At 32.1% G+C, this 27,693-nt stretch overlaps 2 protein-coding genes and 1 pseudogene across 2 annotated transcripts; 2 read left to right on the forward strand and 1 right to left on the reverse strand.

The window, feature by feature from the left end:
- The first annotated feature begins 7,410 nt into the window (after nucleotides 1-7,410).
- LOC140959157 (pentatricopeptide repeat-containing protein At5g39680-like) lies at nucleotides 7,411-10,874 on the forward strand (annotated as a pseudogene).
- A 182-nt stretch (nucleotides 10,875-11,056) lies between these two features.
- LOC140959158 (protein THYLAKOID FORMATION1, chloroplastic-like) lies at nucleotides 11,057-14,231 on the reverse strand. Its single transcript, XM_073416953.1, has 5 exons — nucleotides 13,970-14,231; nucleotides 13,142-13,409; nucleotides 12,577-12,793; nucleotides 11,626-11,741; nucleotides 11,057-11,439 (listed from the first exon to the last, which is right to left on the reverse strand). Exons 1-5 carry the CDS (start codon nucleotides 14,148-14,150, stop codon nucleotides 11,343-11,345), a joined length of 879 nt encoding a protein of 292 aa, XP_073273054.1. The 5' UTR covers nucleotides 14,151-14,231; the 3' UTR covers nucleotides 11,057-11,342.
- Nucleotides 14,232-23,818: 9,587 nt separating this feature from the next.
- LOC140959393 (uncharacterized) lies at nucleotides 23,819-24,091 on the forward strand. Its single transcript, XM_073417240.1, has one exon. It carries the CDS (start codon nucleotides 23,819-23,821, stop codon nucleotides 24,089-24,091), a length of 273 nt encoding a protein of 90 aa, XP_073273341.1.
- Nucleotides 24,092-27,693: the final 3,602 nt, after the last annotated feature.

Genomic DNA, 27,693 nt, shown 5'->3' on the forward strand with positions numbered 1-27,693 from the left:
TAAAAATTTTATTTCATAAATAAATAAATATTTATAAAAACTATCAATAAAATTTTTAATTATCGATTTCATATGTTTACATTTTATAAATTAATACAAAAAAATTCACAACTTCATTAAAATATTCATATATCAACATAAATTCAAAATGTAAAAAAAAATTATTTTTTTTATTTTTTTTCCAAGCCCATGGGCCAAACCAAATCTATTTAGTCTCGCGACATGGACGGGTTGGCTTATCTAGGCTCATCTTTAAATGAATTGAAAATTTTTTAATTCAATTTACTTAAATTGTATGGCAAAACGAGCCGACTCGACGAATCTAACTCAAATTGACAGCGTTAGAGTGCAAGATATAACCATTAGAATAGAAAAAATAATACATAAGAATGATAGAAAGATGAAATAAATAAGGCAAAATGTTACAATGAGGGCGGCTTTGAAGTTATAGTTGTTTCGTACTGACTTTGATCGTTGTTCGGTTTCTTTGCGTGCTTTGATATGACTTGTGTAGTTTGTATTTTGACCTTTTATCTATATATTTTTATTTATCGATTAAAAAAAAAACAAAAACAAAAACAAAAAGGAGTCAATTTTAGTCTTTTACAAGCTGAAAATGATAATTTTTGTTGTGAAAAAGTAAAAATTTACGGTAAAAAGTAAAAATCTCAAACTCTTAAAATTATCACACTACACACTTTATAATATTTTTCTCTCAACTCAATTGTGATTTTCTTCACAAATGAGAGATCTATTTATAGAAAATTTTTATAAATAATCCAAAAATAAAATACATCATTACCTACATCATCACACACTAATTTTCAATATTCAACACCTAATTTTACCTAATTTTCAACATTCAACATTCACATTTTCAACACAAATATTTTTCACATTTTTAAATAATTTTTCAACACTCCCCCTTGTGATGATGATCATAATGATTGTATACATTACGTGTTTTTATACTGCCTCGTTAAAAACCTTACTAGGAAAAACCCATTGGGATAAAAACCATAGTAAGGGAAAAAGAGTGCAGTCACGTAAACTCCCCCTCATGTTGACACGAACAATTCTTCACAAATTTCGTAGATTGCGCATCCCAATATTATATATGTGCTTTCTGAATATTGTCGTAGGAAGTGCCTTTGTGAAGAGATCTGATGAGTTTTCACTTGATTGAATGTGACGAACATCAATACATTTATTCTTCTCAAGCTCCTTGGTGAATGCGAAGAACTTAGGAGGAATATGTTTAGTTCTGTCGCTTTTTATGTATCCTTCTTTCATTTGAGCAACACATGCAGCATTATCTTCATATAGTATCACAGGCTTCTCGTCGAATGATAATCCGCATGAGATTTGGATATGTTGAGTCATTGATTTTAACCACACACATTCACGGCTTGCTTCATGTAGTGCAATAATCTCGGCATGATTTGATGAAGTTGTTACAAGTGTTTGTTTCTGTGAACGCCAAGAAATTGCAGTGCCTCCACGAGTAAATACATATCCAGTTTGAGAACGTGCTTTGTGTGGATCAGATAAGTATCCAGCATCGGCATAACCAATTATACTTGGATTAGCATCTTTTGAATACAAAAGTCCCAAGTCTGTCGTTCCTCGTAGATAACGGAATATATGTTTAATTCCGTTCCAATGTCTCTTTGTTGGATATGTGCTAAATCTTGCCAATAAATTTACGGCAAAAGATATATCAGGCCTTGTACAATTTGTAAGATACATAAGGGCACCGATAGCACTTAGATATGGTACTTCTGGACCAAGAATATCTTCATCATCTTCACATGGACGGAATGGATCCTTTTCTATGTTTAATGATCTAACAACCATTGGAGTACTTAAAGGATTTGATTTGTCCATATTAAAACGTTTAAGGATCTTTTCTGTATAATTTGTCTGGTGAACAAATATTCCACATTCTTTTTGTTCAATTTGTAAACCCAGACAATACTTGGTTTTTCCAAGATCCTTCATTTCAAATTCTTCTTTCAAGTATGACACAACTTCTTGAATTTCCTTATTCGTTCCAATGATGTTTAAATCATCAACATATACAGCAATAATTACGCATCCGGGTGTTGTTTTCTTAATGAAAACACAAGGGCATATTGAATTATTTACATATCCCTATTTCATCAAGTGATCACTTAGCCTATTATACCACATTCTGCCGGATTGCTTCAACCCATATAATGATCTTAGTAATTTCACAGAATAACATTCTCTGGGTTTTGAACTTTGTGCTTCAGGCATCTTAAATCCTTCAGGGATTTTCATATATATATTACTATCAAGTGATCCATATAAGTAGGCTGTAACAACATCCATAAGACGCATTTCTAAATTTTCAGATACTGCCAAGCTAATCAAATACCGAAACGTAATTGCATCCATCACAGGAGAATACGTTTCTTCATAATCAATTCCAGGCCTTTGAGAAAAACCTTGTGCAACAAGTCGAGCTTTATATCTTACTATTTCATTTTTCTCATTTCGCTTTCGAATAAAAACCCATTTGTATCCAACAGGTTTTACACCTTCAGGTGTAAGGACTATAGGTCCAAAAACATTACGTTTATTTAGCGAATCCAATTCAACCTGGATGGCATCTTTCCATTTTATCCAATCCTGCCGATTTTTACATTCACCAAAAGATTTTGGTTCATGATCTTCATTATCATTTATGATGTCGATTGCCACATTATAAGAAAATATATCATCAATTTCTTCTATATCTTTTCGGTTCCATATTTTTCCAGTATTAATATAATTGATAGAGATTTCATGATTCTCGTCAGTTTGTGGTTCTGACAAAACATTTTCATCATCATGTGTTTCTTCAGGAACATCATTCTCTATTTTGTGATCATTATGTGTTTCTTCAGGAACATCATTCTCTATTTTGTGATCATTGTGTTTCTCTATGAATTTTCTTTTTCGAGGATTTTTATCCTTGGAACCAACTGGCCTTCCACGCTTCAGGCGTTTAATGACATCATGACTATCTTCAATTTGTTTCTTCGGAATTTCAATTCGAGCAGGGGCATTTGCAGCATGTATATATGATTTAGTTACCCCTTTTGTGTCTGCAAATGCATCTGGTATTTGATTTGCTATTCTTTGCAAGTGCACAATTTGCTGTACATCTTTTTCACATTGTTTTGTTCTTGGATCCAGATGTAACAATGATGATACATACCATGTAATTTCTTTTTCGGTATGTTTCTGTTCTCCCCCTAACATTGGGAAGATTTCCTCATTAAAATGACAATCAGCAAAACGTGCTGTGAACACGTCGCCTGTCTGTGGTTCAAGATATCGAATGATCGATGGACTATCATAACCAATATAAATTCCAATCTTTCTTTGAGGTCCCATTTTCTTTCGTTGAGGTGGTGCAATAGGCACATACACCATACATCCAAAAATTCTCAGATGAGAAATGTCTGGTTCTTTACCAAATGCAAGCTGCAATGGGGAGTATTTATGATATGCACTTGGTCTGATGCGAATTAATGAAGCAGCATGTAAAATTGCATGTCCCCATATAGAAATAGGGAGCTTTGTTTTCATAATCATTGGTCTAGCAATCATTTGCAGACGTTTAATCAATGATTCAGCCAATCCATTTTGAGTATGTACATGAGCAACAGGATGCTCAACAATGATTCCCATAGACATACAATAATCATTGAAAGTCTGGGAAGTAAATTCACCAGCATTATCAAGTCTAATTTTCTTGATTGTATAATCGGGAAATTGATTCCTCAATTTTATTATTTGAGCAAGTAATCTTGCAAATGCAACATTTCGAGTTGACAATAAACATACATGTGACCATCTGCTGGAGGCATCAATCAATACCATAAAGTATCTGAATGGTCCACATGGTGGATGGATTGGTCCACAAATATCACCCTGAATACGTTCAAGAAACATTGGTGATTCAGTTTGGATTTTGGCTGGTGATGGTCTTATAATAAGTTTTCCAAGAGAACATGCTTTACATTGAAACTTATTATTCTGAAAGATCTTCTGGTCTTTCAATGGATGACCATGTGTATTTTCTATAATTCTTCGCATCATTGTTGAACCAGGATGTCCTAATCGATCATGCCAATTGGTTAATATTGAAGAATTATCAATTACCATGTTTGATTCAATGGGACGTATATGTGTATAATGCAATCCAGTAGGGAGCATTGGTAGTTTTTCAATCACATATTTCTTTCCTGATTTATATGTGGTAAGACACATATATTTCTCATTCCCTTCATTCATTGTTTGAGTATCATACCCATGGGAATATATATCATTAAAACTCAACAAATTTCTTTTCGATTGTGGTGAATATAAAGCATCATTGATCAAAAATTTTGTACCATTAGGTAACAAAAATTGTGCTTTACCACATCCTTTAATCAAGTCTACAGGACCTGATATTGTATTCACCGTTGTTTTTGTTGGTTTTAGTTCCAAGAAATATCTTTTATCTCGGAGGATAGTGTGCGTTGTACCACTATCGGGTATGCAAACTTCAGCTTTGCTCATAGCATTTTCCATATTTGAACTTCTAAAAATATGCAATGAAAAAAAAATTAATGACAATACATATTTAAATATAACACATATCATAATTGTACAATAAAACATTATCATATAAATACATGAAAAATAAATTATTGTACATTTATATTCTACCACTATATTGTTCATTTTCAGAGAAATCATTGAGAAAATCTGCAGCATCAATATTGTTCATTTCTATCCCACCAACATATTGATCATTTCCAGAGAAATCATTCATTAAATCAGCAGCATCAAAATGAGTTGAATCACTCAAACGGTCACTTCGCTCGGTGAAGTTGGTCTCCTTTTCTTTCCCCTTTATTGATTCTTTATAAAGTTTGCAAAGATGCTCAGGGGCTCGACAAATACGAGACCAATGTCCTGGAGTACCGCATCTGAAACAAGAACTTTCAAATCTTTTCGAGTGATTTTCATTAACACTCATGTTTTCTTGATGCCTTTTCTGTGGATGGTTTGGGACGTTATTTTGAGATGAGTTATAGAAATAACTATCTCGATTATTTTCAAAACCACGGCCGCGTCCACGACCACGACCACTTCCTCGTCCACGTCCACGTCCACGACCTCGACCTCGACCTCGACCAAAACCTTGTCTTTGAATTTGATTTTGGTTTCCAGGTTTAAATTCATTTTTACTTACAGCATTTACTTCTGGAAATGCTGTTGATCCAGTGGGTCGGGACTGATGATTTCTCATTAATAGCTCGTTGTTCTTTTCCGCCACAAGAAGACAGGCGATGAGTTCAGAATATCTCGCAAATCCACGCACTCTATATTGTTGCTGTAGTGTTATATTTGATGCGTGAAACGTGGAAAATGTTTTTTCAAGCATTTCCGATTCTGTAACCTCATGTCCACAAAATTTTAACTGCGAGATTATTCTATACATCGCTGAATTGTAATCACTGACTTTTTTAAAGTCTTGGAATCTTAACATATTCCATTCATCACGGGCGGTCGGAAGTATAACTTCCCTTATATGTTCAAATCTCTCTTTTAATCCTTTCCACAGGACCATGAGATCTTTTTCGATGAGATATGCACATTTTAAACCTTCATCAAGGTGTCGTCGTAAAAATATTATAACTTTTGCTTTTTCTTGTGATGAAGATATACCATTTTCTTTAATGGTCTCGCTTAGACCCAATAACTCAAGATGCATTTCTATATCAAGAGTCAATGGCATATAGTTTTTCCCAGTAATATCAAGAGCGATGAATTCGAGCTTTGCTAATTTTGCCATGGTGGTACTAAAAATTACGATGCATTTTATTAGTTAATGAATATTGCAATACAAAGTAATGGATAAACAACAAGTACAAGTACTCGTAAAAATAAAGAAAACACACGAGGAGGATATTCTCCGATAAATACAAGACTGGTGAGTATGATAACCAAAATAATTAAAAATAACCTCGTGAAAGCCATCTTCTTTTTTTCTTCGAAAATTTGATGAAGAATAATTTTTAGAGAAGAAGAGAAAGTTGGAGTGATTGAATGTATTTGTGATATTGTATTTATAGAGCAAAAACTAGCCGTTTTGTTACCGTTTATTACCGTTGGTGTATAAGAAAATAAATATATGTATTTGTATAATTTTATGGTAATAATATGGTGTATATAATATTAGTCATATTTAAATAATTATGTATATCATATCACATTATTATAATTAGGTGTCATAAGTTATTTTGTTTAAAAACCTTATAGGCTTTTATACTTGTTGTATCCCTTACCGGGAGTGTGGGATGTCGTCTTAACATCCTCCCAGGATTTATAACAAGTTTTTGAAAAAATTATTTTTATTATTTCTAATAATAACATTATATTATATATTAAATATATAAACAATAAATAAATAACAGTAAAATAAATATTATTACTTTTGTTACATTTTTCTTCTGTTCGGAGCTTGGAAAAATATGGAGGACTTTTAGAGCTTCGTGCTGATAACGTGTTGTGAAAAAGTAAAAATTTACGGTAAAAAGTAAAAATCTCAAACTGTTAAAATTATCACACTACACACTTTATAATATTTTTCTCTCAACTCAATTGTGATTTTCTTCACAAATGAGAGATCTATTTATAGAAAATTTTTACAAATAATCCAAAAATAAAATACATCATTACGTACATCATCACACACTAATTTTCAATATTCAACACCTAATTTTACCTAATTTTCAACATTCAACATTCACATTTTCAACACAAATATTTTTCACATTTTTAAATAATTTTTCAACAATTTTTAATTTTTTACTTTTTAATAATTTAATTATAATTCAATATTCCTACTAAAATTTAGTATTTCTCATTAAAAAATACTAATATCATTGTATTTAAAAAAAAAATTATTTGATTAAAAAACTCTCATGATTAATGANTATTCTCTAATGAGAATTACTAATGGCGAACAACCTTCTACTCTAAATCCCAGAATTTTACAGAAATTATATGAAATTGATTCGTAAGAAAATTCCGATTTTCTTTGTTATGGCGGTCGTTACATCAGTGTCAATCAAAGCAATCGCTCAACTATCCGACCCGAAATTCCATAATATTTCGGCATTGAATTTCGATGCTGTTGGTGCAATTTTCGTGCTTCGAGCTCGACTTCTCGTATGGTGGTTTACTGCATGTCCACTAGCAGAGGCAAGTTTGATCCTTTCTTTTCTTTCTTAAAAACTTGGTGTTGTTTTGCTAGCATTTCTGCTCAAGAAAGTGAAGTTGTCAATGTTTCGTGATGGTTCAGAAAAAATGATATGAAAATTGGAAGACTTTAAATGTCAAGTCAAAATGTATATTAGACAAAACTTGTAGCTTTGCGAAGACGACGTTCACTTGGGTGTAGAAGATTAAAGGATGTGTTTTTTTTTTTTTTTTTTTTAAATCAATTTGCTGACTTATTTTTTATTTGTTAATCTTTCTTCACGTAGAATTTGGGTTGATCGAGTTGGCAGTGCCTTTTCTTTGTGGATAAAGTTCTCGTGCATTGATGTTGTTAATTACCCATTCATAGATAGCAAATTACAATTTGATTTCCAAATGCAAATTTGTGGCTCAATTCAGAGGACTGGATTGCACTTTTACTAATGAATTGTTACCTTGTATCTTATGCATCAATGTTAGACTTGTCTGCTTTGTTATCTTATGCTTCGAATGTTATCATATCCTTTGTTCAAGTGTGATAGAATATGCAGAAGATGGCATTGGTTCATCAAATGATCGGTTCTTAAACACGCTGATCCATTTATGTGGTTCTCAACTTTTTTCTGGAAATTATCTGTTTTAATTGATTCATTAATCATTCAACCTCTGGTTTGGCTTCTAAACTTCTTTTTGGAAATTCATTCCTTTCAGGTGTGCTTGCTGAGTTGGAGAAAAAGCTCAATTTCTTGAAGGTGTATCGAAGGCCATGTGTGATGCCATTTTTATTTTGATTTGTGAATATCATTATGTTTATGTTGCGACTTGGCGATGTGAAAATTTGAATCTTCCTTTCACGGAATCTGGCCATGTTAAACCTCAAGGACGTAAGAAGGCTCTTAAAAGCTTCATTAGATGGTAAAAACCTCAAACTTGGTAAAAGCATTCCATATATCAAGAGACCGTGTAATCGAGAGGAACTCTTTGATCAATCTTTACTCAAAGTGTGGTGAAATAATTAATGCATACAAACCATTTGATAAAATGCGGAAAAGGAATATCGTTTCATGGGATAGTTTAATGGCTGGGTATTTGCACCATGGTTCTGAAGAAGAGGTTTTAAGGATGTTTAGAAACATGGTCAAAGAGGATAAACTGGACCCAAATAAGTTTATTCTAGCAACTGTTATTTCGTGTTGTTCTAAATGTGGGTTGCTTGATGATGGTCAGCAATGTCATGGCTATGCTATGCGATCTGGATTGATGATGCACCAATATGTAAAGAATGCACTTGTATTGTTGTATTCAACGTGGTCGGGTGTGAAAGAGGCTATGCAGGTTTTGGATTCAGCTCGTGGATCGGATATTTGTACCTATAATTCTCTTTTAAGTGGTCTCTTGGATCAAGGGTTTTTGAGGGAAGCATCAGATGTTCTGGGCATGATGATGTGTGATTGTGAGATCAAAGAGTGGGACATTTTAGCATTTGTTAATGTCTTTAGATTCTGTACTCTTGTCAAGGATTTAAATTTGGGCAGACAGATTCACAATGCAGTATCGAAGATTGGCGTGGATTGTGATTTATTTGTTGGTAGTGACACCATAGATATGCATGGAAAATGTGGTGAAATATCTTCCATGAGGAAAGTTTTTGAAAGCTTGCAAACTAAAAATGTGGTTACCTGGACTTCACTATTATCAGCTTATATGCAGATTGAATGCTTTGAAGAAGGACTGAACAGCTTTCTCAAACAGACCTTGAGGATGTTGTTCCAAATGAATACACATTTGTCGTGCTTTTGAACTCGTGCTGGTTTGTCTGCTGTTGGATACGGTAAATTATCACACACACGTGTTGAGAAGATAGGGATGAATTTTACTACACTAACGTGGGAAATGCTGTGAGTTACGTGAATTCAAGGTGTGGCCTAATTGAAGATGCCAAAAATGCTTTCAGACATATCTTGTTTCCGGATGTCATATCTTGGAATTTAATGATTTCCGGTTGCTCCAACCACGGACTTGGCGAGGAGGCCTTGACTGTGTTTCAGCAGATGTTAGCTGCAAAACAACGACCGAATTATGTAACTCTTGCTGGGGTGCTATCTGCTTGCTCCTCCTTAGGCAGGGTACATGAAGGGGCTTCTTAATGCATGGCGTGTTCACAGGCGTTATGGTTTGGGAAAAAGAGTTACAGAAATCGTGCTGCAAATGAATCCCAGTGATGTGTGAACATATATCTTGATGTCAGATCTGCATGCTAAAGCAAGGAGATGGGATAAAGTGGTGGTAGAACGAAAGTTAACGAGAGAAAGGAAGATAAAGAAAGAGCCTGGACTGAGCTGGATAGAAATAATGAATGACACACATATATTTGTTTCAGATGACAATAGACACGCGGAATCCGTTAAGATTCGTGAAAAGGTTAATAAACTGTTGACAGAAATTAAATCTCTGGGCTATATTCCAGATACAGCTTCTGAGTTGAACGATGTGGAAGAGGAACAAAAAGAGGATTATCTCAGTTACCATAGTGAGAAGTTGGCTATATCATATGAACTCATGAAAACACCTCCAGGGACACCAATTCGCGTGATTAAAAACTTAAGAATTTGTAGTGACTGTCATTCTGCTGCTAAATATATCTAGGCGATGTCCACCGTTTTCATCATTATAGGGATGGATGTTGTTCATGTGCTGACTACTAGTGAAATGAGGCACACTCTTAATCATTTAATGAGGAGATTAGAGGGAAAATATTCCTGATGCGTCGTGTAGGCCATTTGATGCAGCCACCTCTCATTGTAAGGTGCAGGAAATAGCCCAACCAAATACTTTTTTGACTGCTCTGTAAGTTGTTCTGAACTCTTTAATTGATAATATTTTCGGTGGTGGTTGAAGCACAAAATGTCCACTCCTTTTGTTACATATGTTTTGTCTGGTTATTCACCCAGTTTAGGGGATTGTCCTATATTTGTTGATTGTACTTTGTTGAACAATGATGAAAGTAACCTCTCAAAAGAAAATGTAATTTCTCCTTTATTTTATCCATTTGTACTTTGGTATAGTCCTGACTCATGGCGGTATTTGTGCCTTAGGGCAATATGTACTTTTCACTTACTGATTTTATCCTAGTGATCTTCAAACTGGAAAGCTAGTGGTAATGATCAAATGCATGGCAGAAGATGGCCAAAAGATACCATATGCTTACCTTGCAAAAACTCTCCCAGCTATTCCGTGTTCTAACGCACATAGTTGAAGTAAGTGAAATACCAGGGGTAGGTTAACAACAATGTGCTTGGATATAAGTTGCATGTGTATACAAGTGTAGTGAAAGAAGATGCATGCCTCTTTCAAGTTGCTTGACATGTTAACATACTTCAGTGATACTAATTCTACCTGTCTAAACATCCTTCAGACTATACAGAAGAACATGGAAGGCCGATGTGATTATTCAAACAGCAGGACGTAGAAGGCATTTTTGTAACCCCATGCTTCGGCAGGCACCAGCAGTAGCTGAGAAGAACCAGCAGGAACCATTACTCCCTTCATAATTTTTAAACTTCTATTTTTCATTTTTGGTAAATAAGTGTCTACTTTCTGGGTCTGATGCTAGGCATTGAAAGCAATTTCATGTATAGTCCTTGATATATAGAGATCTTAGCTTAATCTAAATGACATTCAGTGCAACGAAGTATACTGAAATTCCTTTTGATGATGAATGGCATTCAAAACAGTTTTCGAGAAGATTATAATGTTGAGTGATGGGAAAAAATGGTGAAACAATTACTAGAATTCAAACAGATTATAAGCATAGAATCAAATCTGTGACTCTAGTGAGATGTATTAACATTAAATTACATTGTACACACAAAAAGAAAATACAAGGCTATAGATGCTAGTAGTCGATAAATACCATCAGGATGTACGTAAAACCTCCAGATTCCGAACTCTTCTTACCTGATGTGGCCTCTATTCTAACATCTACTTGAACTTTGGAAAATAAAACGCTTGTCTTAAGGTTGATCCATGTCATTGTTCTCGACGATCGTTTGAATGTAACAGAAGCTTGCTATTTACCGGTCAGCGGATTGGTACTCCCCTGAAAAATTTTTGACAGCCTCGTTTGCTTTCTGAGATTCTGCCGCCCTTGCTTCGATTTTCTTTTTCTCCCTGATTATCACATATCAGTGGAGGACGTTATATAAAGGACGTACTAATTTGAGAGGAGAAAGCTTATTAAGCTTGTGCCACTGACAAGCAAATTTATGGCTACAGGTACAACCTCCAACAGGAAAATCATAAAAAGCGAACTAGAAACGAGCAGCCTGAAGACATTTGGAGAGGAGAATCTTTTACCTGTCGACATATTCTTTTAACAGTTCTTTTGCTTGAACCAGTTTGGTAAGCAAATTGCGATAGACATCAAGATCCCGATCAACACTTTTCTTATTCACGTTTAGAGCGACACAAAGCTGTCAAGCATAAAAAATACATATATATAAACTTCCATAGAATGCAAATACTCATTTGTATTATTTCTCTCTTTAATGTGATAATATTGGCCTGTGGCAACATTCATATTTCCTTACTTGCACGGCAATTTATGTACAATGAATACAGAAAAAGATTAGCCATTAATTTTCAACTCTTGGTTTTGGTTTTTTAATAAATTGATTTGGTGATTTCTATCGATTCACTCGTGGTATTGGCCCAGCCATCTCAGCCCGTCTTGATTTTGGTTGAGAAAAGAGATGTGATGACAAACAAGGTGACACTTTGACTATTACGAATTGGGAAACTAAAACAATGAGAAGGCATCAATTGCCTGTTCTTCTAGACTATCCACCAAAACTGAAGCAAGCCAACGAAATGAGGATAGTTTCGATGCATCCCCATCTAAAGTTCTTCCATGTTCCAGTTTGAGTTGCCTATTGAAAGACTCCAAAGTATGAAGGAATAAAGCTGTTGGACAGTAGGGGAAATAGACCCAAGACAGAAAGTAAAATCTTTTTTGTGTTTCCTGACCGAAAGTAGACTTCTCAAGAGATTACCTCTATTATAAAATCAATTTCGCAAACAAAATATAAGCTTGAGGTTTTGCATTTAAAAATACGGCACTGCCTGTTATGGTTTTTTCTAGACTCGGCACACTCAACCAATATGGAGATGTTTAACGAGCTTATCAAACACATCCATGAACTGAAACCTCCTCTCAAAGCTAAATGTTCCCTTCAGAAAGTTACTTTATGCGCACTATACGGAAGTATATCTAGGACCACACTGCTAAAAATAGGGAACGAGTATTACCTTTTCTAATACGGTTGGTTCAGTGGCATTTGCTAACTCAAGCAAACGGAAGAGACCAACTGCAAAGAAGCGGCTGTAGCTGAAACTTCCTGTGTTCCCGGATCTTTCTGCAATATCTTTCAAATAGCCTTCAACCTCTCCTTCTCTTGATCCAAAATCAACTAAAGTACTAGAAGATTGAGCACGAGCCCATTCTTCTAACTTCACAGCATCAGCCCTGTGGTATAAAAAATACTAAAAGAAAATACATTAGCCACTTGAAATCCGAGAGAAGTCCGACACAAAGATAGCAACAAGTTTTTTCTATATATATAAAAAAAAACACACACACACACATAAGTTTTGATAAATGGAAGGTTTAATATTCAGTATTTTCCAATATCAAATGAGTGGCACAGAAGACGCCTCGTAGTTGTAGACACATAAATGTACAATCAAAATCGAAATGACCCATTAACTTTGACAAATACTTATCTGTTTTGAACTAAGTTACATCAGTGACAAACCAACCAAACTAACACAAAAATGGTAATAGAAAATGAACTGCGAAATGTTTTCCACGTGCCTGTATTGGGCAGGATCCTCCTTTAGAGCTTCTATGTAAGCTTTGAAAATGGCATCCCGATCCTCATCGCTTGGGTAACCATCCATGAGTTGATCATACACGGTCACAAAGCCAAGTGCAAACACCGGATCATACCGGTATGACTTCTTGTATCTCATCAAATGCTGCTGAACAATCAGCTCTTGTAGTACAGTGTTGTATACACTTGGAATTGGTCTTTTATAAGCCTTCAAGAAATTTAGCTTTGTCTCTGACACAGGAGGCACATCTGAAACCAAAGAATTTCCAGATAAAATTTCAGACGCCACTCTAAAACGGACCTAAACCGAATCAGAAATTCATCAAAACACAGTTTTCAGGAAAACGATGAGGAAAATCAGAACAATAAATCAGTAAAATCATTATCAGTACGTTGAAGAATCTATGATAGATTACTCTTCGATGCATTACATTACACTTGCACAGAATAGGCAATTACAGCATTTTGAGTATAATATATGAGGCAACAACAAGATCACTAAAAATGTAATCTGGTCATCAGAATAGAACCACAAATTAGCATTTCTCAACTGTTAATTTATGCACAAACAAAAACAAGTATCAACTCAATCGATCCAATTTCTATGTAAAAAGATAGAACAAAAGGAACAAATCAATTACAGAAAAAAAGAAACTGTCTTCAAATTCTAGATCCAATTCAGAAATCAAAATTGTTACGCTATCACGAAGCATTCAGCAGCTTCACACACTCTACTGCTGCAACTTCAGAGAACCAACAAAATTCCGCACAGAATTTAATTAAAAAGGTAAAAAAACGCTGAAACCTGCCTGTGGCAGTGGACATGCAATGAACCACCATTCGAGAACTCGAAGCACGAAAGCGGCATGAATCGTACGACACCATACCGCGGAACCTAACAACATCGAAATTCAAAGGCAACAGAGCAAGGAATTTCCGGTCGGATGATTGAGCGATAGCAGTGATGGATACAGAAGTAACAGCCGCCATTACAGAGATAATCGAGATCACTTCAGAGTTGGGATTGGCTCTCCATTTGGACTGGAGAAGGATTATCCGGGTTGGATTTTTTAGAATTTTTTTTATTTTTAAATTTCTCGGGTCACCCAATAATCGACGCGTGGTATTAACACGTACCTCTGGTTTTTTTTTTTTTTTTTTTTTTTTTTTTGCAATCAGAAAAATTAAATGAGTTTTCGGGAAAAAAAATATACGGAATTTTTGGATTTATTTTCTGGAATGTGTGAGAAAGTTTCGTATTTTTATTTGTGAAACGAGTCAATTATGTTTATATTTATAATAAAAAATAATAATTTTTATGAGTAAAAATGGAACATTCAACTCACAAAATTGACTTATAAAATCGTTTAACAAAAAATTTTGTATTTTTGAAAATACATGTACTTATATTTAACAAAAATATATATTTTTTCGTTAGTTTTATTTCAATAGAATTTTCAGAGATAAAACAAATATTATTGTTATACTTCAAGTTCTCTTCCCAAAGATATTGTATCTAACAACTTTGCATATTCAATTATATCCCTTAAAATAATCGTACAACAGCATCTAAAAAGGAATTTGAGTTGGTGAAGGAAGTAATTGTTTGGTCAGATAATTAGAAAATTGAATTTTTCTACCGACATCTTACCGAACGAGCCTATCGCATAAGAGATGTTTGCAAAATTTGATGAACATGAGAATGATCAAAAGTTGTACATGAGAAACTCTGCTATTTCTGATATCAATGCGTAAAGGAATGTTATTTTGAAAATGACTTCCGAGAAAAAAAATGACTCTCAACGTATTATATGTGTCGTAAATTCGAAAGAATTTGGTGTCTAGTTTACTTTTGAATAAGCATGTCTTTCGTATTGTTTTTGAGTCAAACAAAGTTGTTTTTTCAAAATATGTTTTCGGAAATGGCTGTTAGTGATGGCTTATTTGAGCTCGATGCCATGGCTATTAAGCTGAAAATAAATAAATTGAATGTTTCTCTTTATTTGATTAAATCTTCCAATTTATAACACGGTAGACTATAACATGTTAATTATGGTATGATTCGAAGATTAATTACTTGAAAAATATACTTACATTCCATATTGATAAAAACCTTAAATGTGAAACTTGTGTTGAAGAAAAACTAAAAAGATCATCCTTCCAAATTATTGAAAGAAATATAGAACCTCTTGATTTTGTTCACTCATATGTATGTGATTTAAAATGAGTGCACACACGTAGTGAAAATTAATATTTTATTACTTTTATGGAAGATTACACATAATTTTATTTTGTAATATATATTTTCTTAAAAGTAAAGATAGAGCCATAGATAAGTTTGTACTTTAACAAAACTGAAGTTGAAAATCAACTAAACAAGAAAACTATGGTGGTAAAAAGTGATTGTGAAGGTGAATATGAATCATCATTTGTTGAGTTTTGTACTCAATGTTACAATTTGATTTTTGCACACTCAATAATAGGTTATCCACAAGTAGTATAATTTGATGAATCAGAATATCGTATCCACAACGAAGTTAAAAAAATTACAAGTCTATTATAATATCTTTTTTAAAAATTTTAATTATTTAAACATTAATTGATGATTATTATATGTTCAAATATTAAATTAAATAGTCGAGATTAGATTATACATTCTTGATATTTTCATAAAGTTAGCATATAAACATAATGGAAATCAACTTGATAAAATAGTTCCAAAATATTAATTAACCCTTATTTATATTTTATTATATATTATGTATTTAATAGTAACATTATTGTGGGGACCCGGACGCTAATCATCTTCTTAATCATTCTTTTGGGAATAAATGGATCAATTAATTAAACTGGGTCTAAAACAAAAAATTTTATACACATGCGGAACGTAATGAAATCAGTCTAATATACATGTCAACATAAAAATACAAGTCTTGTACAAAATACATTCAAACTAGGGTTCAACAACTATACATCAAGTGCTGAAACTGAATCTACATCAAAGTCCGGAATCACNAAAACTACAGCCTAAAATAAATAATTTAAAGAAAAGAATTTAAATACTCATGAAATAAAATCATTTTAAATTTAAATACTGGAATTATGCATGGCTTATACGTAGTCTAATTTACGGGTTCTACACATTTATTAAAAGCATGTATCATAATCTAAACATAATCGATAAAACATGTAACATAATCTATGAAACATAATCGATACAATTCAGTAAATCAAACTCGGATTTTTATTCTTTGACTCGACTCAATCTGGCCTAATCTAGGGATTCCGGTTGAATAAGAACGCAATAACTCATCTACTCTCCTCAGCTAGATAGTGGTACGTTCTTATTCTCAGACTTTGGTACACTATATCGAATCTTTACAATAGAAGCTGATCTGCATTCTAAGCAACATTGATATAAACCAAACGTCCAGTGACCTGGCACCTCTGCCAAAGACTCTATGTCTTAAATCAATCGTCTAACTCATGCTTTCTATCTATAAATCAATAGCACAAGCATAAATGCAATGAATTCAAATATTTGAAACCAATAGCAAATAAGTATGTGCTTTTAGGGAAACTCAAGTCAAATATAACTCGAGTCGATCTCCCGGTTAACATTGGTTTATACCTTTCTGTTTGTAGTCTCGGTCTGAAGAAATGGAAGTTCTGAATTCAAGGCAGTCAAAACAATCTAAAAGGACATATCGAGAAGAACAATATCAATATTCCACTCAATTCAATACTCAATCTGATCAATATCAATCTACTGATGTTGCCACGACATAATAGCACAATATCGATATCTCCGTCAACTCAACATCACAGATACAATATCATAACTCATAATCAATCAACAAATACAAGTCCAATAGCAAATCTGTATATTCTCAATCATATAATATGAAAATTCATAACAATTCCATCTATTGTCTGTTTTTCGATCTGATTTCGAATATACGATTACTGATATCACCAGAACACATAACAATAATCAAATCACAATTCCTCCAAAATCATAATTTCAAATCATATCATAAATCAATAAAACTTACGTCATGTAGTAGCTGTCAACGAGAGAATCACAGAACTGTGTTCGGATCAAAATTCTGATGGCCGGATCTTGCACAACCAAATTTCTAAGACAAAATGGAGCTTGAGGAAATTTTCATGCCTTGCTCTCGGTTTCTGCTGGAGAAATCTAAAGGAATGAAGAATTATATATATCCAAGTGCATGGTGAAGACAAGTGTCCCACTCAAATACCATTAATTGCACTTTAGCCCCAGAAATCTTCACTATTTGTAATTTGGTCCTCACAACTCTTTATAATTCAATTTCAATCCTATGAAGTTGTAAAACCATGGAATATGACTCAACAATTCAAATTTCATAAATTAAACAATCTCGGATTAAAATGATAAAATCTCGGGCCTTACAATTATATACACCAAAACTTATAAATGTTATCAAGTATTTATTGTTTTATATAATTGTAAACATCAAATCAAGATTCTCACTTTAAACGGCTTGTATAACTAATTAAACATTTAAATGGTACCAATAATTTAATATCACGATATAATTCATATATAATAAATCAAGGTTCTCACTTTAATCGGCTGGTAAAGCCAAGCTAACATTTAAAATAATACAAAAAATTTGATGCAACATATCACAACAATAAATCAAAACTCTCACTTATAAGTATGATATAATAATGTTTAAATAAAAGAAAACAAATATAACATCAACAATAAATAAAGATTAAATAACAAAAATTATATATTATTGTCATTTAATTAATTTTATTATAATATCAAGAGCTTCACATTTTCATCTCGATTTTGGAAATTTGGCTATTCATAAAAAAACTTTGAATATGTAATTAATATTATAATTTTATTTAAGTTAATAAATAAAAAGAGAAAATCATTAACTCAAATTTTTGTTCATAGAATGAGGGATGTCCAAACAGGCAAAAACTTGTGTGAGACGGTCTCACGGGTCGTATTTGTGAGACGGATCTCTTATTTGGGTCATTCATGAAAAAATATTACTTTTTATGCTAAGAGTATTATTTTTTATTGTGAATATGGGTAGGGTTGACTCGTCTCATAAATTAAGATCCGTGAGACGGTCTCACATGAGACCCACTCGTCCAAACATCACAATACATATCTATTCATAGGAAAATTTTGGGAGACGAAAATAAATAAAATAATATTTTGTTGTATTAGTCTTAATGAATAGCGCAAACATTTACTTCATCTTGATCATCACATTTGACAATCTTCCATCAGATTTTGAACTTGCACAAAAATCGAAAGTGGTAGACAATTGAGTTGTCTGCTCTGTGATAAATTTTTGTCCTATTTTACAAAGTATTGTAGGACAAGTGGTCAAAATATTCAATCATGATAAAAATGTAATTCTATTGAGATAATTTTTAATTGTTGTTTAATTTGATCTCAATTATGAGAAGATTTTTATATCATGCTTATCACAAAAATTGTAGATATTAAAATCAACTTCTATAGGTTCAAGAATCATAAAAATCTCTTTTTTGAAGTCAAAGTTATTCTTACTTTATCGAAACTGTAAGAACAACAAAAAATTACAATTACACAACATATATTTTTATAAAAAATTACTAAAAACATATAAAATTAGATATGTATTAAACTTAAAATATATAATTATTTTACAATACATATAATAACTAAACATTTTTATGTTTCTCAACCCTTGATCATATTATTGCAAGCTCTAACAATTTAAATATTAATAACAAAAAAATTATTAATTTAAATAAAAATGTAATAAAAACTATTTAGATGTTTAAAATAGATTTGATGCACGTCAGTTTTATCAAAATCACTATCACGGTAACTTTTGAAATAATCTCAGCTAATTAATTCATAGATTCTTATATATATTTAAATATATTTGGACCTAAGAATTTGCTAATGAGAGTCTCACATCTATATCTTCACATATTAATAAACATTTTGAGTAGAATAATTTCTCTCATTGAGTTGGAATACAAATAAACGCTCAGAAAAAAAACTTAAAAAACGAGCCAAATTAATCAAAATTTAGGAAATCTCTTTGTTCAGAATATAATCATTCTTATTTTCAATCTTCTTTGAATTTTGAGTTGTTTATCCATGATGCTATGTAATCAAATTAGGAAAATTCTCTTGAACTAAATACTTAACTTATTATAATTAATCAATTCTCTCTCTTTTTCTATTTTTTTTAATGTTTTTATTTTTTTATTTTTTTTTCTAAAAAAACAAACTTAAATTTATTCTCTGCCAAACCTGAATATGGTATTTTCCCTGATATCAAAATAACAATAAATAAATAGTAAATGATGAAAGAGATAGCACATTGAGCTTTATTTAAGACGAGACACTAAAACAACCCAAACTAACTCATGACTTCATTGTTGAATCATTTATCCATCTTTCTTTTTTTACTGTAAGATTATGACCAATTGATCTTTGTTATCATCATATCAGGTTTACGAACAAAAGCTTGAAAAACATTAATTAATTGATCGGCTGTCGAATCAGAGATAAACATTGTCGTGAATTTTCATAAATGAAATTATGTTCTACTGCTTTATCAAGAAATTTTAACAAAATTTCATAATAATTATTGACATTCAACAAGTCAACAAGTGTTTTTGGATATTAGGTTGTGCGTAGAAACTATACAAAATTTTCTTCTAAAGTACCGAAATCACCTGGTAATACAATAAAATTATAAGAATTTTCAATCATTTTGATTATTAGTCATACATAAATGAAACTTTCAATTTTTCATCAACCATGAAATATGTAATATCACCTTCGGCTAAAGTTGTAGAAATAATACCCAGAACCTAACTACCTCCAAAATGAACAATTGTTGAAACAGAAAATAACACATGTTTGTGCGAAAATAGAAAAAAAGATGAGAGATCCTACAAGGGTGACATGATGTTCATGAAAATAAATACGGATTTCAGTTGTGAACCGAAGACCAAAAAATAGTAAAAATAACAATGGCACACAAAGTTCCTCTGATTTTATGTCCAAAAACGGCTTCAAAGCATTCTATAAGTCGAAGATATGTTTCCCATCCAATTGTTTTTATAAATTGACAAACATGGTCTTTTTTAGTCAGATTCTCGAGGCTAATACTATGACGCTCGTCTTAGAATAATTTTCATTAACGGAGATGTTCATTATGCACGTATTCACTAGAATGCATCTCAAGAGTCAATAAGAGGTCATCTAAGGCTTTTTACTCTCATTCTTAATGAAATCAATTATATCTTTTCTGTTTTTTGGAATCACATCCCAAAGATATACATCGTTTAACAAGTATATTTTTCATACTTATGACAAACCTATAACCTTTTTGTATTTCGTTTTTTTGTTTGTTTTTTTCATAAGTGTTTTTGTTCTAATACAGACTTATATCGAACAAGTAAGAGATTTGGTGTCACGCATAGTGACCCAGGCGCGTAGATCTACATTGTTCAACGATCACATAATCGTCAAACAACAAACTTCATAGTTCATGATAAATCAAATCAGTTTGTTTCATAATTAAATCAAAAAAATCTTATCTTTACAACGAAAACTACACAAGCGTTTCAAAACTTAAATAAAATGAAAAACAGACGTAACTAAAATAAGTTCTCATAATTTAATATCTTATTCACCTTCCTCAAAACATCGTTTACCCTTCATCGTTCTTATCTGGTGAAATAGAGTAAGGGATGAGTATTTGGTGAAATATACTCTGCCAGTGGAGGCCGATCATTCATAATGAATAACAAGGTTTCATGTATTTATACATTTGAGAAATAGCATGTGCAATACCAAATCAAAGTAGAACAAACAAATAGCATTGAAAGTCATATTATTTTATAAAGTCCAAAATACAATAACGTAACTTAATCTACATGCAAATCTAAGAAAAATAGAAAATGCTTAATTATTTTTAATTGCATGAATTAAATATAGTGAGCATGTTTACATGTTTAAAATGTATTTTTCTACTAGAAAACATAAAACTGTGTTTTAAAGGTTATTCGATACACAATCGAGGAAAGGAGACAGGGGCTGAAAAAGAGAAAATATTTTTATTAAATAATTATTTTAATTGTTTAATATATGGTATATTTTAATGGATATTTTCGAAAATGAGGTATTTTGATATGTTTTCACGCGCCGAGTCGTATTTTAAACCGGTAATCAATTTTCGATGAAAAATATGGACTTTTTGATAACTCGGTCAATATTTTCACAAGCTTTCCTTAACAAAATATTTTAATTATTATGTAATGGGCCTATTATACTAGGTTAATGGACTTACGCTTGTACCATGTGTTTTATATCAAACTTTAAGCTAATAAACCCTCACATAAACACACACAACTCACGCACACATCACACAATAGGACTCTTCATCAGCCAAGCAACACACACACGTGTTTTTTTTTTTGAAGGAAAATCACGTGAATTTGAAGGAGATTTCAGCAAGGTCCTTCCATCGTCGACGTCCCTCGCATCGCAATTCGTGCGTAATAAACACAAAGGAACGCCTTAATCTTCTTTTACTCATCTTTCACTTCATATTATATGTTTTGATACATGATCGTATGAAAAATATGATACACTTTGTATATTTTTGTTTTTATGGCATAAACATGATAAAACTAGATTTTTCATCTTTTAAAACTCTTGCTTATGTTGCACAAAGGGGCTGCTATGGTAGGGCTATGGGAAGGGATGTTTTTCACATGTTTAAGGATCCTTAGGTGTATGTTTAAAGGCTGGAAAGGATTGGGCAAAAGGAAGAACGAAAATATGGGATTCTAAAGTTCTAGGGTTTTTGGCTTGACGTTCCTTGAAGGGGGCGGCTCGGTCGTGGTTAAGGGCTGTGTCCATGGGTCCTAAGGGGGTCGCATGGTGGTCCTAGTTGGCTGGAAGGGAGACTGGTGCAAGGAGGAAGGGCCGTAGGGTCAGAGCGTGATACTGTCAATTGTCGTCATGTGGAATCTTGAAGTACACCAAATGGATGTAAAAACATATTTTCTAAATTGAGATTTAGAATATAAAATTTACGTGGAACAACCTGAAAGATTTTCTACGCTTAGACATGAAAACAAGGTTTGTAAACTGTGAAGTTTTTGTATGACTTAAAACAAGAACCAAAATAATGGTATGAAAAATTCGATAAAGTCGTGACAGAAAGTGGATTTAATGTCAATGAGTGTGACAACTTTTTATACAGCTGAAAATCACTATGTTATTTAATGTATTTACGTTGATTATATGTTTATTATTGAGAGCAATGATAAGATGATTAAATCTACTAAGAAGTTTTTGAACTCAAAATTTGATATGAAAGACATCATATTAGCTCATATGATTTTTGGAACTAAAATCCATTGAACCTCGGAAAGGTTTCTTCTAAGCTAGAAATATTATGTGGACAAAATTCTTGAGAAATTCAACGAGAATGATTCTGCATTGGATAGAACTCATATAGATACGAGTAAATATCTATTGATGAATAAAGTGAGAGTGTGTCTCAATTAGAATACTCTTATATCATTAAATTATGATGTACTTAATAAGTTGTACAAGACCAGACATCACCTAAAGTCGGCAAACTAAGTAGATTCACAAGTAATCCGAGTACTGAACACTGGAATGCAATTGTGAGATTGCTAAGATACTTGAGTTATACTCATTATTATGGACTGCACTATACTAGATATTATGCTGTAATCGAAGGATACAGTGATGCGAACTGGATATATGATATAAAATACTTGAAGTATATTATTGGATTTGTATTCACTCTAAGAAGTGCATCAATTGCACGAAAATCTTCTAAACAGACCGTAATAGCTAGATCTAAGATGAAATTTGAATTTATAGCCCTTGCAAAATGTGCTAAAAAGGTTGAATGGTCGCGCCTATTATTAGAAGATATTATTGGATGAGAAAAACATGTGTCGGCTATATATGTTTATTGTGATAGTCAATCTGCAATCGAAATGACATAGCAATATTTATAATAGTAAGTCTAGACATATACTTTGTAGACATAACATCATAAGAAAAATACCATCAACTGGAGTTATCTATATAGATTATGCAAAGCCAAAAGATAATCAGCGGATCGCTCAAAACCCAGGGATCAAATCAAATTGGAACTCACAAAACTACTCACGTGAAGCATTGTGTGAATCCTTCTTCCTTCCCTTCCGACGTGCGTGTCAAGTGACCACGTAGACCAGCCCCACGTGATTTTCTGACTCTTTTGAAGCTGTGTTTTTTCTTTGTATATATATTGTATTCTCCATATACGGTACAGTACTAAACGACACATGTTATTTTGTCTTATCGGGGAAAATTTGTGTTGGATCTCCATTGGTTGCATGCATATTACTCGATACTCAACATTCCTCGTGTCAATTTGTCGTGACTTCTGAGAACAACGCTGCTGCTGTTGCTTCGTCTAACCCCAGCCCAAATCCCATATAAATACAGGAGGAGACCGTACCTCGCGGGAGAAGACGTAATCCAGATTTTGCAGATTATTGTTATTATCATATCATTGAGAGGAAGATATATATCAAAGAAAATGAGTTACATGAACAGAGTGTGGATGGCAGCAAGCGTGGCTATTGTGAATACTCAACCCGATCAGGGTCAGAAGTTGAAATCCGGTCTCCAGACCCTCAACCACGGCAAGAAGCATTTCTTTCACGTCGGTGGAGAGGCGGCGGATATCAGACCGTTTTCTGGAATCCTCAACTGCGAATCAGTAGCGTTTCGCGGTGAGGACATGTGGAGGAAGCAGTCGGAAGAGTCGCTCCGCCAAGTGATGTACTTGAACTGCTGGGGCCAGAGCTGACCATCTCGAGTAGAGTACGATACTAATTCGGTTAGTACGGTGGAGAAGCGGCTGCCGCCGGCGGACAACTGAGTTGCCTTGCCTCAGCTCGTGGGTAGGGGTTGAAATTTTGAGGAACTCTTTTAAGTCCCAAATCTAATGTAATTTGTTCAGTGATCACCCCTAAAGAAAATGAAATATACTTGTTTGTGAAATATGCATCCAGTTAACTAGCTACAATTGTGACATTTGGTCGTTTTAAGGATTTTTTGGTACGTTAAAAAATAATGTTATTGACAAAATCGTCGCTAAATAGCAACGATTAACTATAAAAGTCGCTCGTCAGTTAACGAAAAACCGTCAGTCGATCTACAATAGCGACGGTTCATTATTTTAACGACGATTGGCAAAACGATCATTAAATTAACGACGGTTTATAATAAATTGTCGTTAATTTTTAAATAAACCGTCACAAAATTTAGTAACAGTGGCTAACAAGATATATTTTTTTGTGGTGTTTAGGGTTAAAAGAGTGATTTGTCGTCTTTTTTTTAGGACGTAATCCCGATTTTAAAATGAGATGCCAAATATATTCTTCATCATTAATCAAAAAGTTTTTTTTTTTTTTTTTTTTGAATAGCAGTAATCAAAAAGTTAGATTAATTAGATTAATAAATTAGGTAATTATACTAAATATTTGGAAGACTACGTGAAGATTAACCGCGTAGCCGAGCCAAAGCAGCTCGAGATGGTGAACGCAGATGACTACCACCCCAGCTATGTCTGCTTGTGCACAATATCATTATTATATCAGTCCCACGTGAAGCCCCATGAGCTCCCCACTCCCCATCCCATGTCCCTACAGCCTCTTTGTCCTTTTATAACTATTATATTAATTAATTTCTCTTCAAATTTTAAGATATTTATATATTCTTTTTATTAAAATACATATTACACATATAAAATGTTTCAATTTATAATTGATTTACAAAACACATCGTGCAAACTTTTAAAAGATCTGAATGCAATAATTGTTTCTAAAATGTTTTGTTTGTTCTGGGGTATAATTTAAAGATTTGAGTTGAATTATTATTATTAGATATAATTTTTAGTAAAAAAAAGAGTAAGCGTCTGATCTTATAATTGGTATTAAAGTCAATATCATACGTTCAATTTTAATTGATTGTAATAATAACAATTATTGAGAAGAAAATTGTTGAGATATAATAATTATCTATGTTTGATATAACAATCGAAATATGATATTTATGATGTACGAGTTACCGTCGTAATTTTTGATAAAGTAACAAAAACCAAATCTTAAGGCCATCTCCAACCCATTACACTATCTTAGTGTCACACTAACTTTAAAATAGTGTAATTCTTACACTAAATCTAAAACTCATCTCCAACCCATCAACTCTAAACTCTACACCAAAAAGAATATTCTCATAATATTCTCTATTATTTTATTCACAACAAATAATTTATTTCACAAAATATTTTTAAACACAATAATTAAAATATCATTAATATCTAAAATAATGTATATATCGAAATTCATTATAAATATACATGAATTAAAAATTTAATTAAATAATTTTTTTTGAATTACGTTAAATTTTTTTAGTATTTAATATTATTATTTTAAATACTTAAGCTTAATACTTAATTGAATGTAATTAATTAATCTTTGAAAAAAATTTCAATCACACATATAAATAATTTGAACATAAATTACTAACATACAATCAATATTAAAATGATGCATATAAAATAGAAATGACACACAAATATCCAAATTTTAATTAATAGAATTACTATATAAATCCCATAAATGATCGATTAGTACATCTCGTAGTGCGAAGTGAGCCTCCCTATCCCTTACCAGAGTTTTAAAATTTATGTGCTTGTAAGCCTAATTTATTTAGTTGTATTGTGGTGTGATTTTTAATATTTTATTGTTTATTATCTTGTTTCAGTTTATGTATCTTAAATATTAGTGATCTTATTTTATTTTATGTTGTATTGTAATGTTATTTTCAAAAATAAAGTGATTTATTATGTTTGTTTATTTCATTCAATAATGTAATTATTGAATAAATAAAGTTTTTAAAACAAATGGTTACAAATTTACATGATAATATAATTAATTTATTAATAATTAGGTTTAAAATATATTACAATAAAAATTAAAATAAAAAACACCATAAATAATTAATTAATTATAATTGCATAAAATAATATAAGATAATAATTGCTAATTTTGATAGGATAAATTCATTTTAAACATATATACATATGATAAAATAATTAAATAAATATAGTAATTGCTAATTATATATATATATATATATAGACTTAATTAGAAATACTTTGCTTATAAAATATTTCGGACGAGGGTATGTGCAATGTTCAATTAATCACATAAAAAAACAAAAAAAAAAAGGGATTTACGGTATTGCTACAAATTTGGTGCAATACTGTAGCACACCACCAAAATGGAGTAGGAAATGATGTTGGGTTGGAGAAGAAAAATTCACACTATGATGGAGTATGGTTGGAGATGGCCTAATAACATTATTCATTGCTCACATTCCAATAGCGTGAAGGAAGACTTGGGCCCATCTTCACTCTGTGGATGGGTTTTTTGGGGGAAAAAAAGAAGGAAGTGGGGAGAGAGAAAGAAGGGTTTATTTCAACCTGTCCTTACAGCATGAGTGATCCAGGTCCACCTCCATGTAAAAAAAAAAAAAATTGACTCGGACATTGGATCGACCCCTGAGGGCACTGCCCGCAGGGGTAGAGTCGAGTTAACCCGAAAGAAGAAGCTAGGAAAAATAGAAATTAAATGAAGATATAAGAAGGGTAAAATTGTGATTATATATCCCCGAGAAAAAGTAAAAAAGAAAAAATCTGAAATGGGAAGAAGACAATGGTGGGACCCACATAAAAAGTAGTAACAATAATGCAGTCTATCGGTAATTTCAGATAAGGTCGCCAGCTGCCCCCTTCGGTGTAACCATCTCTCTACGGTGTTTTACTTTATCATTTCATTTATTATTATTTGATAAAAAAGCGAATCCGAATAAACTTAATATATTCTATCGTTATTTTATCATAGCATTTATATTTAAAACGATCTCATTGAAATTTTTCTAATTATTATTAAAATAATAATAATTTTTACATCTAAATTAAATTAAAAAATCTAAATAAATATTACGAAATATATAGATTATAAATTAACTATTAATTTATAATATTTTAAAATTACCTGGTTTTTTGTCAACAAATAATAATAATAATTTTTCTTTCTCCAAATAAAATAATTTAACATTATCTCCTCTAAGAAAATAAATTTTCGTGTAAAACAAAAGTACATGTATTGTCAAAGATTGCTTTCATAAAGTAGATATCAAATTCTTACAAGTAACTTATTGCTATGACAAAATTTATTGATGTAATTACAACTAACATTGAATTTAGAGATAATTGTTGTGAAAAAGTAAAAATTTACGGTAAAAAAGTAAAAATCTCAAACTCTCAAAATTATCACACTACACACTTTATAATATTTTTCTCTCAACTCAATTGTGATTTTCTTCACAAATGAGAGATCT

The sequence above is a fragment of the Primulina huaijiensis genome, chromosome 15 (assembly GCF_012295235.1).
Source record: "Primulina huaijiensis isolate GDHJ02 chromosome 15, ASM1229523v2, whole genome shotgun sequence".
In the NCBI taxonomy this organism is placed as follows: domain Eukaryota; kingdom Viridiplantae; phylum Streptophyta; class Magnoliopsida; order Lamiales; family Gesneriaceae; genus Primulina; species Primulina huaijiensis.